General features: G+C 30.8%; 1 protein-coding gene across 12 annotated transcripts in view; it reads left to right on the forward strand.

The window, feature by feature from the left end:
* LOC126848738 (proteoglycan 4) overlaps window positions 1-17,232 on the forward strand; it is a 48,323-nt gene extending 31,091 nt beyond the window's left edge. For 11 of the 12 annotated variants that reach the window (XM_050589860.1, XM_050589859.1, XM_050589863.1 and 8 more), the window contains 5 exons: window positions 229-301; window positions 5,069-5,452; window positions 8,492-8,755; window positions 9,190-9,446; window positions 9,793-17,232. In XM_050589860.1, the coding sequence (XP_050445817.1) occupies window positions 229-301; window positions 5,069-5,452; window positions 8,492-8,755; window positions 9,190-9,446; window positions 9,793-10,200 (1,386 nt within the window). In that variant the 3' untranslated portion in view covers window positions 10,201-17,232. The remainder of the gene's footprint in view (window positions 1-228; window positions 302-5,068; window positions 5,453-8,491; window positions 8,756-9,189; window positions 9,447-9,792) is intronic. The other variant, XM_050589872.1, reaches the window with a different exon arrangement.
* The last annotated feature ends 305 nt before the right edge of the window (window positions 17,233-17,537 follow it).

Here is a 17,537-nt window from a genome sequence, read left to right on the forward strand (position 1 = left end):
CGAAAATGTTTTAATAAAGCTATCTTGTACACACACATCCACACAACATAATTAAATTTGTTTAGTGAAAACAAATCTTAAAGAAATACAATGTTTAAAAAAAATAGTATCTTAATAATATATTATTTTTACAAAAATTTTAATTTTGCGAAATTACTTAAATGAATAAAACCGATCGCGATTTGACGCATCAAACCTATTTTAAGAAATTTACTTTTGTTTGTTAAGGAGAAGGAGAAAGAGACGAAGGATAAGGAGCAAAGAGAGAAAAGCAGCGAGCCCGAGAGGCATCCACGACCGAGTAAGTAACATAAACCAAATTATATTTTACATTAGCTATACCAAAAGTACTATCAGCCAATTTCCAGTATCCCAGGAGATTGTATCCCGAATCGATTGAAGCTCGTAATTTGTCAGTCGAATCCCTTTTGCATTTTCGTGCATAAACTGGATTTAGAAATAGAGTACATATATATTTATATTGTATACAACTTTATCGATTGCTGTCTGCTCTTGTGGGCCTCGAAAGTCGAACGTTACATAATTCGTCGTATATACATGATTATTATATTTGTATACAAATTGTACGCCAAAGATGCTCACCGCTCGCGAGATTTATATATATTTTATTTACATAACAAAAATGCATTTTGTTAAACTTTAAGGAATAACTGTAAATATTGACAAGAGAGGACTCTAACTTCAATGAACTTGACTTTGATATATTTGGTTAAGATCACGACTTTATGAGACTCCGAAAGATTTTAGCCGTTATTTATTGAAAAATTATTAATAAATGAAGCTTTATGCAAATCAATTTAAATTCGCAATAAAAAATTTAATGTTGACCACAGTTTATTACAAAGCCACGTTTTATACATTTAAAAAAGACAGATCTTTGTAAAGGGTATTCAAAAATGTCAGATTTAAAAGTAAATATATTGACAAAGAAAAGAAAAGTCTCTTCCCATAGGTTTGCAACTTTCCATATGAAGCAAAATCCATCCCATGTTGTCCAGCATTTTCATTTACAGAACAAAGTCTGATAAATTATATAACTTTACATATATGTGTTTGCAACTTTCTATGCAAAGCATGATCCATATTATATTACCTTGTGCTTTTATTGTGTATGTGATGAGATTTATAATTATACACTTTTGCACGAGTTTGCAACTTTCAATGCAGAGCAACGTCCAAACGCGTGTAAACTATATATTTAATATATGCGGAAAGTTGTAAACCATATAGAAACATAATTATACATCTTGTCACACTGAAAGCACAGGACGATGTGGGGAATATTGCAAATCTATGGGGAGTCTCTTTCATATATTCACTTTTTAATTTTCGAGATTTTCAAACACAAATTATAAGTACCTGTCTGTTTGTCTAAATAGTTGTCTACGCATGTAGAGTATGATATGTACAATTTTATATATATAAACTATTGTCAATATTGAAAATTTATTTATTTATTTGTTGAACTTTTATTATAAATTTTGCATAAATCTTTATTCGATAATAATTTTTAATAACTAACAAGCGATGATTAAAATTTTTTGAAGGTTACTCATAATCGTAATCTCGACAATAAATGTCAAGGTCATTGGAGAGAGCTGAATCTCTTTTGGTCAATATTCTCTAATCTAAGTGAATAGAAATTTATTTTCCAATTAATTTAAAAGCTTAAATAATTTTAAATATGATTTAACTTTTAATTGCTGAAAAGCGCATTTGATTATATTTATATATAATCAAATACACAATATATATATATATATATATATATATATATATATATATATTTTATTTTTGTTAAAAATATATTTTGTGAGATATTTTCGCATAAAAACATTTGCTATGCGGTGAATGTCAATTATTCATAATTGCCTCATCATTAATGTTTAGGCAGATGCATGACAATTCTATCTACTTGTCTCTATCTCTTTGCCTTTGCCTTTAAAACTCTCGTCTAGTAATCAGTAGTTATATCGATAGACTGTGTGAAGACTATCGTGCAATGTATTTTTTGCCTAACCTTTGCTGCCCTTTGGGATTAAGCAAAATTCTATTTTTATTTTATATATGACGAATCATAATGATAGGTTTCCTTATCAATTTCATCGTTCATGAACGCAATTCATTATACATATATATATATATATATATATATATTTGCCATTTCATAATTCTTATCAAAAAATATTTTTTCATCTATACGTTCAGTATTTTAATGCGAATTTATAATGTATATTTCATGATTCTTATTATTTAATTTTCTTTATAAATAAATAAATGTATCAATAATGTGGAAAATATAATAAGAAAATTCAATATAATTATATATTACTTGCACATAATTTTACGCTCTCTCAAATCATATAATAATGATGATTCTTTTTCAATTTTCTTCTTTATGTACGCTCGATTCTTGTTGCAATATTAAGTAATATAAAATAAGAAAATTGAAAGGAGAAATTTAAACAATAAATTAAAATAAAAAAAAGTATATTTATAAAAATCATTCTAATAAAAAATATAAACTATATGGGGAAAATTAATTTTTAAAATAATTGCGTGTGTTCCATTATTTTTGTGTGCAGTCACGCAATCTTTACAACTGATAATATACTTTGATAATTTTTAACGCAAAAATTACTCTACTATACTCTTACCATCTACTACTGCACTAATCTGTGATAATATTATACTTTCTCTCATTATTATAAACTAGAATAGCAGATGGCTGATTCATAACATAAATAAATAATTCTATAATAACCGCGCGCGTGATAGAGGCTAGATAAATTCTGATCTATAGCAAAATTTCTTTTGTACGTATTTCAAATTGAAGTTTTGTAATTGATTGTAATTATATGTATAATTTTATTGTCTACCTTATAAATATATATATATATATATAAATATTTTTTTTTCTTAAAATATTACTTATACATGACAATTAAAAAAAAAAGAAAAATATTTTGTACACATATAAAATATTTGTTTCAGTTATTGCATGCGAGTTTTATAAAACGTCCTTTAAATATAGGTCATGAATGACCCGATATCTCCGGTAGTGAATAATTAAAATCATAGCTAAAGTTAATCAATCATAGATCTATCATCGTTCTTTTATAATATATTGATAACCAAGTTTCAATCAACGACAAAATTATTATATATACATTATTTGTATACGCACAAAACATACAAACCAATGCATAAAGAGATTACTCCAATTTTTGCGAAATTTGAATGATTATAAAACCAATAGATAGCGCATCTTCCATCATTATCAATGATTAGCTTATCATTATCATCTTCATCATCATTATCATCGTCATCGTCATTATCATCGTGCTCCCTATTTTCTCAAGACGATCTCGCTTCGGTTTTTATACGTCTGCGCCATCATTATCGCGCTTCGTTATTACCGTCATCATTGTTATCATTTTAATAATCTCCTATCATGCTTATCTTCTCAATTAAAACAATTCTCGTTTCGAATTATGTACCTTCTTCTTATGCAAACCCTATTCTTTTTCTCTCATGAGAATACACGATTGGGGATCAGGTATCGTGAATCAGATTGATTAGGTGTGGCAGCGGGTGTTTCAGCCGCGGCGGGCCCAGGCCACCGTGTCCGTTGGAGCATACGAGAACTCGCGACTCCAGTTTCCTCGGTGACTGGCTTGTTGACACCACCTATACCGCCATTACCGCCGCCACCCTCGGGCCCAGGGCCTGCTCTGCTCCACAGGACACCCTTCCAAGCCGCGCATCATAAATGTACGTTTATTATACCTGGCTACATACCTGCTGCCCGCCCATCCCATATCGGTTTGACATTTTCAAAGAACTACTGCATATCAATGAGTCTAATACCTTTCTCAATCTTTTTCATATCTTATTCCGATTTATCTTGATTCGCATTTTTAAACGACGCATTGATATTTCTCGAAAACCATGGTTTCCATCGAAAAATGTTTCGTACAGAAAAATTTTGTTATTTCGAGAGGAACATAAGATGGTACCATTGGTTTGATCTCGGATGAAGGTAATAAGGTTATTTCAAGGTTGTCTTCATTTTTTTTTTAAACGGAGCCACCCTAATTTTTTTATAGTCAATTCCTCGCAATCTTAAAAAGTTCCAAGGATAAAATGACGGAAAATGAATAGTTTAGAGATATTTTACTTCAATTTAACATAATTTTACATAAACTATGAAATATCTTGTAAAATATTCATTTTTCGATTATCTTATCATAATACTTTTATATACAAAATAACGAGACAAATCAATTGGCGTATAAAGAAAGTACATAGTTGTTTTAGAAGAAAAAATATGAATTTGCAACGAGCAGCTACACCTAATTGACAAAAAAATACTGTCCTTATCTAGCAACGATAGACCGTACTACAATCGGTTCGCGTGTCGAATTCGAATTCCTTAAATCTTTTAGTAGCACCACCAGTATTACAATTTTATATCATAAATTATGTTATATTATTTGTCCCTATCGCGTTATATTACTGCAGCAAACAGAGTTTACTGGATTACGTTTTAATAAAATATATCATTATAAATAAGAAAATTGTCTTATTTTCCAACATATATTGTTTTAAAAAAATTATTGATGAAAAACGTTGTTCTATAGTAAATTCTGCATAATAAAAAAAGTCTATATTTTAAATATATTGTAGCAATACACATACACAACAGAATTTATATAATAAGCACAATAATTGGAATTTGTCAAAAATCAAGTAATACTTGACAAAATCAAGTAATTATTGACAAAATCAAATTTTACCGTTAAATAAAAATAATATAAGCTGTGTAAATTTTAAGATTAAATTTTTGCAAACAAAATTCATTGCTTTATATTTCTTTCGGGAGATTTTTTTTTGTTTGTCGAAAATACATTTAAAGACTTCCGATGAGCGATCAGTTTTAATTTTTATCAGGACTAGACAGACTAGGCAAGCTTTTGCGAGCACACAAGAAACGGCCTAGAGCTTTAATCATCAATTGTACTGTTTCTTGTACGATATGTTTTAGCTTTCCTCGCGACCACCGCCCTTCCCCATCGCCCTCTTCATCATGTCAAACCCACAACCACCATCACTACCAACACCACCACCACTGTCACTACCGCTAACAGTACTAGCGCCCCGGTAAAACGTTCCCCGGTAAAGCATTCGGTTCATACGACCGTCCATCACCCACCTACGTCGGGTGCTGCTGCTGCTGCGGCCAGGCCGGAGCGCGGCGTTAAAGATTTAAGCCAAAGGTGCCAAGGTGCGAATGACGAGGTTCAGGCAAAATTGGCCCGCGGGCATCCAGCAGCTGCGGCTGCAGCCGCCGGCAATGATCCATCATCCAAATCATCCCTCGATACGCGATCCGCATCAAATCAAGCCGCTACTGCCGTCGTCCAAGCTAGTAAGTAGCATGTTGTCGTGGTCTCGGTTTATAGCATCTTGCTCTTTTTTTTTTTTTTAACGTTGCTCAATCATTAATCAGTATCTTTGCTTCGTGTGCTCGCTGTTTTATGTATCTATACATAGGTGTAACTCTGGTACAGGATTTATCTCTGTTTCTACCTCTATGTAATCTTTCACTTTCTCACTCACCGATCTGTGTCTCTTTCTTCTTCCTTTTCTCTGTACCCTCTAATCGTTACCTTTTCTCGTCATATTGCACGATAGAGTGTCGACTTAGAGGAATTAATATTTGAATGTTGTGATTATGATAAATATTTTAAACTTTAGTATACATATAAGAGAGTTATTATTATACTTTACTGCAGAGTATTTTTTTGCATAAAGCATAATATAATCTCTCTTTTCCTTTAAGAGTTATTAAGATAAATTTCTAGATATTATGAAAGGATAAATTATTAATATTAAAAAAAGGATAAATTATACATTATTTTCTAGTAAATTATGGAAAACAAAAGAGTAAAGATATTTTTTTGTTATATAAATCTATTGAATTTGAATTGTAATTTCAAAGAATTTATATATATATATATATATATATATATATATATATATATATATATATATATATATATACAGACTTGAAGAGACCAATCTGATGACCTAAAATGTTAAGTTAAACATTACAGACAGATTAATCGAACAGAAATCGATACCTGCCGGTGACAACTATCCAAAATTCGTTACAATCGTATAATTTCGGAAGTACATTTTTAATATTATAGATCGTTGAATTTGTTTCTTCAAGATCAATCAAATGGTGTCATTTTTGTTAGGGATTTCCAAAAATTTTGAAAAATTTGCTTCTTTTTCTCAATCACATAATTGTGGGTGGGTCTTGTGGATTAGCGTGAGTTGACTCGAAATTGTCTACGGGCTACTTCATTAATGTCCCGTTTTTATTTTTACGTAAAATGTAGTTTTTTATACTACATTTTACCTAATATAGTCGGACAAATTAAATCGAATATCCTGTGTGTATATGTGCGTGTGCGTGTGCGTGTCGGTTGTGCGTGTGCGTGTACGTGCGCGTGCGCATGTGTATATATATGCAAAGTATTCACACCTCTGTACAATATTTTAATTGCGTGTTCTAGATATAAAATAAAATAAAAAATCTAATACAAAGATATTGACGCTACCATAGTTTTTGAATTGATAAAAATTGAATGATAAAAGATTGTCAGTGATATTACATAGAATGCGCGCACTCAGACTCAGACTCGTAATTATACTTACACGGATATCAATCTGTCATCTGTCTCATTGATTTTTATAGGATTCATTTTTACAAACGAAATACGTTTATCTAACTGACAGTTGTGTTTATTCGATTCTTCGTGACTCTCGGTGCCTTCAAAATGATATGCGTAAAGATTTATGTATATTAAATATTTTGATATTACAGATGCTTTCAAATTATAAATATATAATATTTTTCAACCAGCTGGAATCGAAGGGAGGTTTATAGCTTTTATTTCGTCGTAGAAGTTATCGAGGTCACAGAGAGATGTGTGCCCTTGTTATTTTAATTATTTTGTTAATGATAATCCAATCAAGCAAAACTGAAACGTACAAATATGAATTAATTAATAAATCACATTAGAACATAATGAATTGCGCTCTGCTTATCGCGTCTGGTTCTTATTTAGCCAGTTTTCCATGTTTATGGATATTTGATATGAGAGCCAATTTAATTTCCATTGCTAATATTTGAATCATTACAATATCAATTATGTGTTTTTGGGTGGGACGCCATTGAAATAGATTATTGATTATGTATTTCTTTCTTGTCTCTGATATATGTATAATGAGATATAATAATACAAGTATATCAACAATATAACTAAAAACAATTTTTCAATCCAGAAAACTATGGATCCGACACACAGATAATGTAATTGAGAAGATTTCAAAAAATAACATAATTCTGGAAACAAATTTTGATGTCAATTTTTTTTCAGTATAATTAATTTTAATATTTTTAGTATGATAAAACGTATATGTTTTAACTTTCATTAACTGATTAGGCGACACATACTCGCACATTATACTATTACATGTATCCATCGCGTGTCTCGTGTGTATACACACACATCCGCATTGTGTGTTTCTATATTTTTTGTTGTATATGTACATGTATTTGTGTCTATATGTACTGATGCGTATCTTCATATTGCATTTTAAATATACAAGTGTATTTCCAAAATTTATATATATATATATATATATATATATATATGTGTATATATGTAAATGTATGTATATATTATTCGCAACCTTCTTCATGTATATCCTTTCTACTCACACTCGAAGGATATATACATATATACTATATATACATACTATATATACATATACATATATATATATATATATATATATACATATAGATACACATACTATATATATATAGTACGTGTATATATGTATATGTATGTATATACTATTCGCAACCTTCTTCATGCATATCCTTTTCTCATTCTCGAAGGATAGAATTTCACCTGCACTCGATGACATTAAATCTCTTGATCTTCACTCTCTGAGAGATGAGATAATATTGAAAATAATATATAAAAGTATATTGCGATCTCTTTTTTCTGCGTATCAATAAAGAAATAAATATATTTCGCCGCAGCAACAATTCATAACTTTCAATAGTTACTATTTTCATTTTTAAATTAAAAGCACACCTCCCAAACTTTGTAACATGATAATCAAAATCTCGATATTTACTGTCTAACACGAACGTTATTAACTATTAATTAAAGCGATATTTTACATTAAGCAATTTGTGATAAATGAAGAAATAAATTATGAATTAATATCAAGGCGAAATATTTCACATACGAGTTGATCATGGCAATTTGACATATCGTCGAGTGCAAGAGCAATTCAACTCATCACCGAGACACAGGATGTAGGATGTCCACTGATATTCATGATATGATGATAAAGCGATTTGTTCCAAACGTTCCAGTGACAGCGGAGCCTCAGATAAACGGAGATGGTGGAGATTCGAGTATTGCCTCGACACCGCCATCGCAAAAGCACGCAACAGTGCCGATGTCTGCTATGCAAGCAAGCCAGTGGTTGGATGATGAGCCAGTAGTGAAGAGTCCGCCGGAGCCGACAAGGGTAAAGTCTCCAGAACAGATGATCATGCGTTCACCAGAACCTGTAAACTGGACTGTACCTCTTGACACCGGCAAGACTTTCACTGTTACGCAAAATGTCCGAGAAGGTAAGATAATTTTTTGCATTAATTAAAAGTAATAATAATTGAAAAATATTTCTGAAGGATTAGCTGAATCTTTGATGACGATTTTATTGAGAAAAAACATTAAAAACCTGATACATATCTATTATTATAAAAATATTATGCATACTTAACACAGATAGCTTTTATAAGGAACTATTATATTCACAACAGAGTTTAGTTTGAGCCATTTATATTTTAATAAATATTATTATTTTATTTCCATTATTACATTATTTGATTTTATTTAATTATTTATTACTCCTTATATTATAGAGAGAGTTCAAAAATAAAATGATATGTCAATTTTTATATCTTTTTTTTACATTGCTTAGTAAATGTGACTATAATTTCACGTTAAATACATAATGAGATATAATATTATCCTGATGATATAATTCTAATAATTTCTTTCGAAGAGCCTCTCACGCGTCCGCATAGCGAGACGAAGACGTGGGCACCATCGTCTGTACCATCAGCACCGCAATCGGCACCACCTGAGCTCGCGGCACAACACAAATCACAACATTCCCAGCACTCTGGCTACAAGTCACCAGAGAGTGAAAGCGTCTCGCTCGGTAGTTTTAGCGGCATAAATGGCCACAAGGATCTGGATTCAGAAAGAGATAGTCCATTACCTACGAACATACAAGATACATCCACGAAGACTGAAAAGGTAAGAAGCATAATTATACAGGGTGTAAACAAAAGTTTGACTATTCTAACAATGTATTTCTGGGGCCGAAACGCTGAAAAGTTCTTTATCATTTTTTCTTCCAATAAATAATTATCGAGATATCATAAATTGAGGATTTTAATAAAATAAAGAAGAATTTAATTAATAATACATTAGGCATCGTGCGAACAGGCATCGTGCTAAACGTGAGTCGAGTAATAATTCTATCTAGAATTATAATGATTTTTAAACGCTTATAATTTCACTGTTACATTAACTCTTTTTATAAAATAGCGATAATTCACAGGAGATAATTGGAATTATTTATTTTGTTATTTAACTCTAGATCACTGGCATTGTTGAGGAGACGAAAGAACGACAAAGCCCAGAACCGTCGGTAAAATCCGTGGCAGGTACGAACTTGAGATACTTGGAAGATCCGACGTCTGAAATGGAGAAGAAAAAGGATAACAGCCCACCGACAACGATTGCGACAACGCTGGCGACAACATCATCATCGCCTGCAACACAACAAAGTTACCGTATTCTCGAGGCTGAATCATCGCCTCAAGATACTGGCGGCAGCGGCGGTACTACGAGCACCGGAAGTAGCACCATGGGCGGTTATCACGTGTTGGAGGCACCAGCAATAGTGCCGGATTCGACACAACGCTCGGCGGCGAGTGACGTTCTTGAGAAAGCGCGTAATCGCTTTGATAAGTTCTGGGGAAAGGGTAATGGCACGGAGAATTAGAGACCGCGTCCTTTGAAAAAAAAAAAGAAAAAAAAAGAAACAGGAAAAGAACGTTTCAACGAAGGATTCCACATTTTTCGTTTCGGAAAGGCAAGATGAGCCCTTCCGGGAAAGGAACAAGATTTCACCTCCCTATTGGTTGGTCTGTCCACGTACTTTCATAGCTTCTAATTGCTCGGGAAGTGAGATTGTAATACGTAAGCAAAAAGGCGAAGAAATGAGCTGAGATGATATCCTCGTAAAAGAATCCCTATTGATCGCCAATGATAATTCAAGATCTTCGTGACCAAAACATTTCAGGTTTCTTCATATTAGCATATTATCAATTCTGATATTCGAGTGTTGCAGAAGAGAATTACGCCTATCAAATATAAATTAAAATTTCTCAAAAAGTGCGATCATCAACATAAAAAAAATTCTCATTAAAAGATAAGGAATAACCATAACGATTAATTAACGCTACTGAAGATTCCTGAAAATTATGATCGATAATTGATTTATGTGTTTATTAAGAATAATTAACAGGCAAATAGTAAATGATCAAAATGAATAAGATGATATTAAATATGATATTAAATAACGGATTAAACAAGATTAAATCTTAAAACTTTTACGGAGATACAATTTCGAAAAGATAAAAAAAAAACCTTTACATCAAATTATCGATCAATAAAAATTTTTTGCTCTTTTTTCGCAATCAGAAGATAGATCGTGGATCCGCGCAGATATCATTATTAGTAACAAAAAATGAGGTAATTCCAAAAAAATCAAGATGATGAATCCGAATCAGAATAAAGGACTGACATGAGAAACTTATACGATGACGGTGCGTGCAGGCTATGCGTCGGTCTCGAGAACTCAAGGAATAACTTGAGAACATAACTACCTAACATTTATACACACATGCTTACATATGTATACTGATACACACGCAAGAAAGGTATTCGCATATTTTATCTTTTAATTGATCAGTGATCTCGTTGCGAGATTTCACGAGCTGCAAAAATAGAATAGAACGCGTGAAACGCATATAGTGGAGGTAAGGAATTTATTTGCTCATTCATCTTATTTAGAATATTTTCATATAAAAAACAGAAAAATATCATTGCAAAGTGTATCTCTTAAAATACATTGTTTTTATTTACACTAGTATATATATATATATATATATATATATATATATATATATATATATATGGAATAAACATATAGCAATGTTTCTTTTTTGTGCAAAATTAGTCCAAAAAATGGGATGTAAAATTTATTTATTTATTTTTTTTTTTTCACTCACACATATATACACCAACATATACATGCGGATGCAAATACACGTACGCACATACATACGTGCATTTACCGACACGTGAACAAGTATTTAAAACGAATACACATTTACACGAATACATTAACATTATATAGAATATTAAAGTGATCTCCTACTTACACGAGATCCACACATAGTTAAATCCGAATTCTTTTTCCATTTATAAATCTCGAAGCCGAGTATCGAGTATCGATAGGTAAAAAAAAAACAGCTTGTTGCTATAAAAATAAATAAAATCGGGAAGAATAAGTAGCCTTTTAATCGCTTCTCGTGCGTTTTATATAAGTCTATATACGGAATATATAATAATTATATTAAACACGTATACACACTATGTATACAATTATGGGGTATAGCACTCGCGAATTATAAATAAAATATCGGTATCGTATTGAGAATTCTTCAGATCGATAATATCATTATTAAATAATATTATTCAGTGAAATAATATTATTTAATTATTTGCAGAAGATTGTTATGCCTAAACTTTACCCTAAACTTTACCCTATGCCTAAATTTTACAAGGAGGCGAGAGAGAAGGGAGGGAGGTAATTACAACCGAGTTGATCAATTTTATATATTTATTTAATATGTTTAAAATATTTATTTAGTTGTAGTATATTTATATGTGTTTAACTTCTTTTTGCGCTGGTTTTTAAACTTTTGAAAATTAATTTTTTTTGTACAGAATCTTTTTGTACAGAAAATTGAGTAAGATAAAAATTATACGCCTAGATTGAAGAGATCTGTGGAATTCTCGGGATGAAGGACCGCGAAATAAATTTCTTTTCGAATAGAGAGAAGTTCTCTCTTTTTTTGTTACATGTTATTGCCACAAAAAAAATTTACTCCATTTCCAAACCGAATCTCGACCATCTCGCGTGTGATTTTGTACACGAGTTTATTATTGTTGTTAATAATTTCTAGCTAAGAGTATTACAAAGTAAATGACTTCTTTAATTGCATTGCAACCAAAATTTATATCAATTTCTAAAAATGAGAATTGCATCGCAAACTTCAGCGGTTACATTGAGAAATAAAATTATTAACTTGATTAAATACGATTAAACTGATTAACATTTTCTACCATTTCTTAAATTGAAATATTTATGTATTTAAGTTAAATGTATGTCATATTAGATTTTTATTTAAATATTTAAATGTTTCAATTAAAGAAATAGTAATAAGTTGAACGCATTTAGTCAAGTTAACAAATTTTTTTTTATATGTACAAGCAATGTGACCTTTTCATGACAAAGAGGTTGTATAAATAAATCCACATAATATTATAGCAAAAATATTTTGAAAGTCAGAAATGAGAGAGATTAATTTTTATTAGTTCATCGCGGATCGCGGCATAAATGGTCGGGAGGATGGTCTCGAACAATTTAATCATCACTTCCGAAAAGAGATAAATCACTGTAGTAAAATGTAGTGTTTTTTCACACAGAGTATATAGGGCGCTGAACATCTTCGCAATTAAAGTTCAACATAAAATATTGCTGTGTGCGTGACGACGATGATAATGACGATTACGTTCGAGGAATGCGACTTCAGCGTTATACTCGATCTATTGAAATGTCAAAATTTATCGAAAATGAAAATACGAATTTCTGAATCAGAAGGGAATCGAAATCGCGCATCGAAAGAACAAGAGAAAAGAATGAAAAAAAAGTGGACGCTATCTATGCATGCTGTATATTCCGTCTGTTTTCTTATGCAAATGTGTATATATATTCTTTCGTACGTTCCTCTTTGAAGAAAACAATGATGACGATAATGACGAAAAAAAAATCTAAGAAAGCTTGAAGAGAGATCAATGACGAGCAAGAGTTTATCGATCTTTTGTTCAAATTTGCAATAAATGTTGAAAATGTTCTTGTTAACATCACTAAACATCACTTAAACATCTTCACAACAAAAAAGGGAAAACATTTTAAATATCTTAAAATATGAAGTATGTTCAATTTGAGAAAAACAAAAAAATTACATGTAAACAATTAAGCTTTTTTGATGTTCTACTGCAAGATGGTCAAAACAAATTTATTTTATTTCTATTATTTATCAGTTGTTCGAAGAACAAAAAAAATCGGAAAACACTCGCTCGTTCTTGTTTGAGAATGTCGCAATGCAAAAGAAGGCATTTTTTTTTCTTTCATGAGCGTGTATACGCATATACATTACACTCCATCCACAGATCCACGTCCAAAAGCCAACCAATTACGATGAAGCAGTAATGATAATAATTATAACAATAATGATGTTAAATAATAATAACTGAAGACACCGCTAAATATACATAAAAAACGAAAGCTGGAATAAAGAAAAAAAAATCGAAAAAATTGAATGGACAGAATTAGATTTACAAGATGACAGAAAAAGGATTCTCTCTCTCTCTCTCTCAAGATAAAGGGAAATTTGAATTGTGCTGCTCTGAGCGATCGCTGTCGATGATATCGTCATGATGACGTTACTTGATATTGAATGTGAAATTGATCGAATGAACAAGAATGACAAGGATAATTGTTAACACCTGATTGTGTGAGAGAACGATAAACAAGTTTCATCCAGCGTAAATAAGTTTAGCTGTTGTGAAAGCTTCAAGTCAGTCAGTGATCCTCAGATCAAAAAATAATATTAAAAAAATTGAAACCTGATTTTTAATTTAATTTTATTATATATTTATTTTTCCCATTATATTTATATTTAATTACAAAAAAATGAAAAATTTACAAATATGTTCTGATTTGATAGCTACATTACTACAGTATCTCCATCTTATGATCTAAATCATATAATTTTATGTACAAATATCCAGGTGCATGGCAAATATTTACATAATTTTCTGTTCTCAATTTATTTGACAAGTCTCAAAATAAATTTCTTAAGTGATTCGAAAAATAGGAAAAATCTGAGGATTACTGAAGCATATTATGTATATGAATCGCACAGTAGCGCTTCCCTCCAAAAGTCCATTGCATAAAAAAGTCGGCCTAATTTTTCATCCAGAAAATGATCTTTTACTTAGGATTGCGGCAGATTTTCGGCAAGAATATAACCCTTTTTGTACGTTTGCCTTTTGCCTTTCAATGTCGCAATTGTAACGCGGTGATTAAATATTCTTACTCAATGTTAGAAAAAATTGTTAGCAAATCACTGAATTAAAGAAAAGAGAATAATAATGATACTTATTGTTAGAATAAATCATGTGATTTTGATTCGCAAAACTCAAAATAAATAATCTTTTTCTGCAGCATCGAGTAAAATGCCGACCATTTTTCCCAAGTAACACGAAATTGCACAAGAAACATTTAATGAACGTCCAAAAGATATATTCAAAAAGATTAAAAGTTAAATAGTTAAAAGATTAGAGTAAATCAGACATCTCTTCACATCTCTTAGACTCTCGTCTCATTTGAATCCCCAGATTTCATTCAGCAGTAACTAAACGTGATTAATCATATTAATTAATCATATTGCTGTCATGTTGATTAATATGATTAATCATATTGTATTTCTGTCATGTTGTCAACAATAATATAATTGTTGAGAACATGACAGCAATCTATCGCAGACAGTTGGCCTGGATTGATGAGTTATCATCGTCATCGATTGTTCCATTACAGAACATAAACGCTTCGTAGCATCGTTTAAGTGACGATGAAAGACTGGTTGCAATTCTGAATTCATTTGTGTCTAATGCAATCTCGATGCAATACGATTATTGGCTTGTTGTGCGCTTTCGTACAAATATTCTTAACATTTGAATTAAACATATATGATTAGTTTTACTTATGGCAATCAATTCAATGAGAAATTCAAGATCGATCAATCGATTTCAAGACAAAAAGTTTTCGCCTTTTGATCATAAATCTTTAACTATTTTACATTATTACAAAAATACGGAAGAGATTTGTTTATATTTTATTTAATTTATAATTTTTATTTTATTTTATTTTCTCTATATACAGTCATTAGACTGTATAAAAAGTTTATTGAATAAGAATGTGAGTTTTCGGGCTCATATACATATAATCTCAAATAAAATAAAATGGGTTAAAAAAGAATAAGATAAAATTAAATAGAGAAAATAAAAAATAAAATAGAAATTATAATGGAAATGAAAATTAATGGATTAAAAAAGAATATTTTAAACATACATGTAATTGCAGTATTTAATTTAAAATTATGCTTGTGCTTGACTAAAATAAGACAAATCTTGCTTCTTTTTGCTTAACGATAAATATTTAAGCATTCGATATAAACGTTGTCAAAACAAAAATATGGTACGTACATATGTGGCTTATAGCACATCACAAATTAGCACTTTACAAGCTTACACTGCCCGTCCGAGTTCAAAAGTTGATATGTTTTGTAATTTCCAAAATGTTAGACCGCGTCTCATATTCATTAAAATGCGATTCAATCTGTGAGAAACAATCTCTCTTCGCTCTCCGAAACAATTGAAAGGAAAGGCAAATATTACGTCCATCGCATCCAACTTTTTTATTATTAATAATTTATTAATATTATTGCATTCGTATCGCGATTCGCAAGCTTATTATTCACAAATGCATTTAAGATATTCACTATGAAATTTTGTGTTTTTGATTCATAGATAATAAAATAATTCTGTTGTGCCATTGGACCATGTTGTGAGACTTATACGTGGAACCTCGAAATAGCGTGCGCTCTACGTGACTCTGTCTGATCTATTATACAAGGTACTCTTACTCCCGTCAAATATAGGGCCGCGTGAGACTTGCACAAACGCGTCTCATATGGCATAGAAGATTGCAGCATTATTGCTGCAATGTTCTATATTATATAGGGTTCTCTAGTACACCGCCGAGAAAAGACATTGCACCCATACATCTACGCGCTTGGATTGCTCCACGCTACTCGAGGGTGGCCCAACGCGTATGAAAGGAATAATATCTATTATTTCGAGGTTCTATTGTAGTTAGCTAATGATGTATTCCGTGTATGTGTATTATTTTCATATTCGAAGATACGCTTTGCTCTTTCTCTTATTTTAATCGAAACGCACTTAATTGTTGTGATTATAATATAGATAAGAAAAGCTGTAGAAAAAAAGGCTATTGGACTTTTTTTTAGTAAGATATATACACTGCGAAATAATCTACATTTTCTTGCTACCCTTTTCCATTGACAAAAAGTACGTAGGAAAATATTGTGGATGGTATTCGTTATTGAATTCTTATCGATTATAGCAAGATAGTTTTTCGTTGCGGCAAATTAACGTGCTGGACACGTTGTGTGTTATCTTGTAATTGTGCGTAAATGTATGGAAAAAAGTTTAAATAGATAGCGGAATACTCTGAAGAAGTATCATTTCCGAGAAAAATCAATTTTGCTAATAACTATTATACAACGTGTCATAGAACAATGCGAATGAGAAATCTGAAGGAAAACTTAAGAGCTACATAACAATCAATGTTGAAATTAATTTTCGAAGAATTTGTGATGTCTTTTAGACATCGCTGAATGTATGATGGGTTGCCAAACCGTCGTCGACTGATTTTTCTGCCCCGCCCATAATATAAATAATTATCTATTATAAAATGCGACGAAGAAGGAAAGTGAGAAATAAAACAGGATTACAAAGAATATATAATACTAATTAAACAATTGCAAATAATTTTAAATTAATTTCTTAGATATGAAAATATATTAACTCGAGATTATTACTTGAATTTTTTACTATAATTACCATTTAAATGTCACATATTCTTCACAATTTAAATTCTCCTTCTATTATCCTATTATCTCTCGAACAAGTAAATGAATTTATTTTTATCATCTAACAGCCAACACAGCTGGCCAAAAAGCTGGTATTAAATTATTCTTTAAAGATTAAGATTAAAGATTAGAATTTGATCAATCAGAATAAAGAATCAAATATAATAAATCAAATACAATCAAAATAAAGAGTCAAATATAATATATGATTATGTATTAACAAATATCTTGTTATTAATACAACTATCAT

This window comes from Cataglyphis hispanica, chromosome 4 (assembly GCF_021464435.1).
Source record: "Cataglyphis hispanica isolate Lineage 1 chromosome 4, ULB_Chis1_1.0, whole genome shotgun sequence".
NCBI classification, from domain to species: Eukaryota; Metazoa; Arthropoda; class Insecta; order Hymenoptera; family Formicidae; genus Cataglyphis; species Cataglyphis hispanica.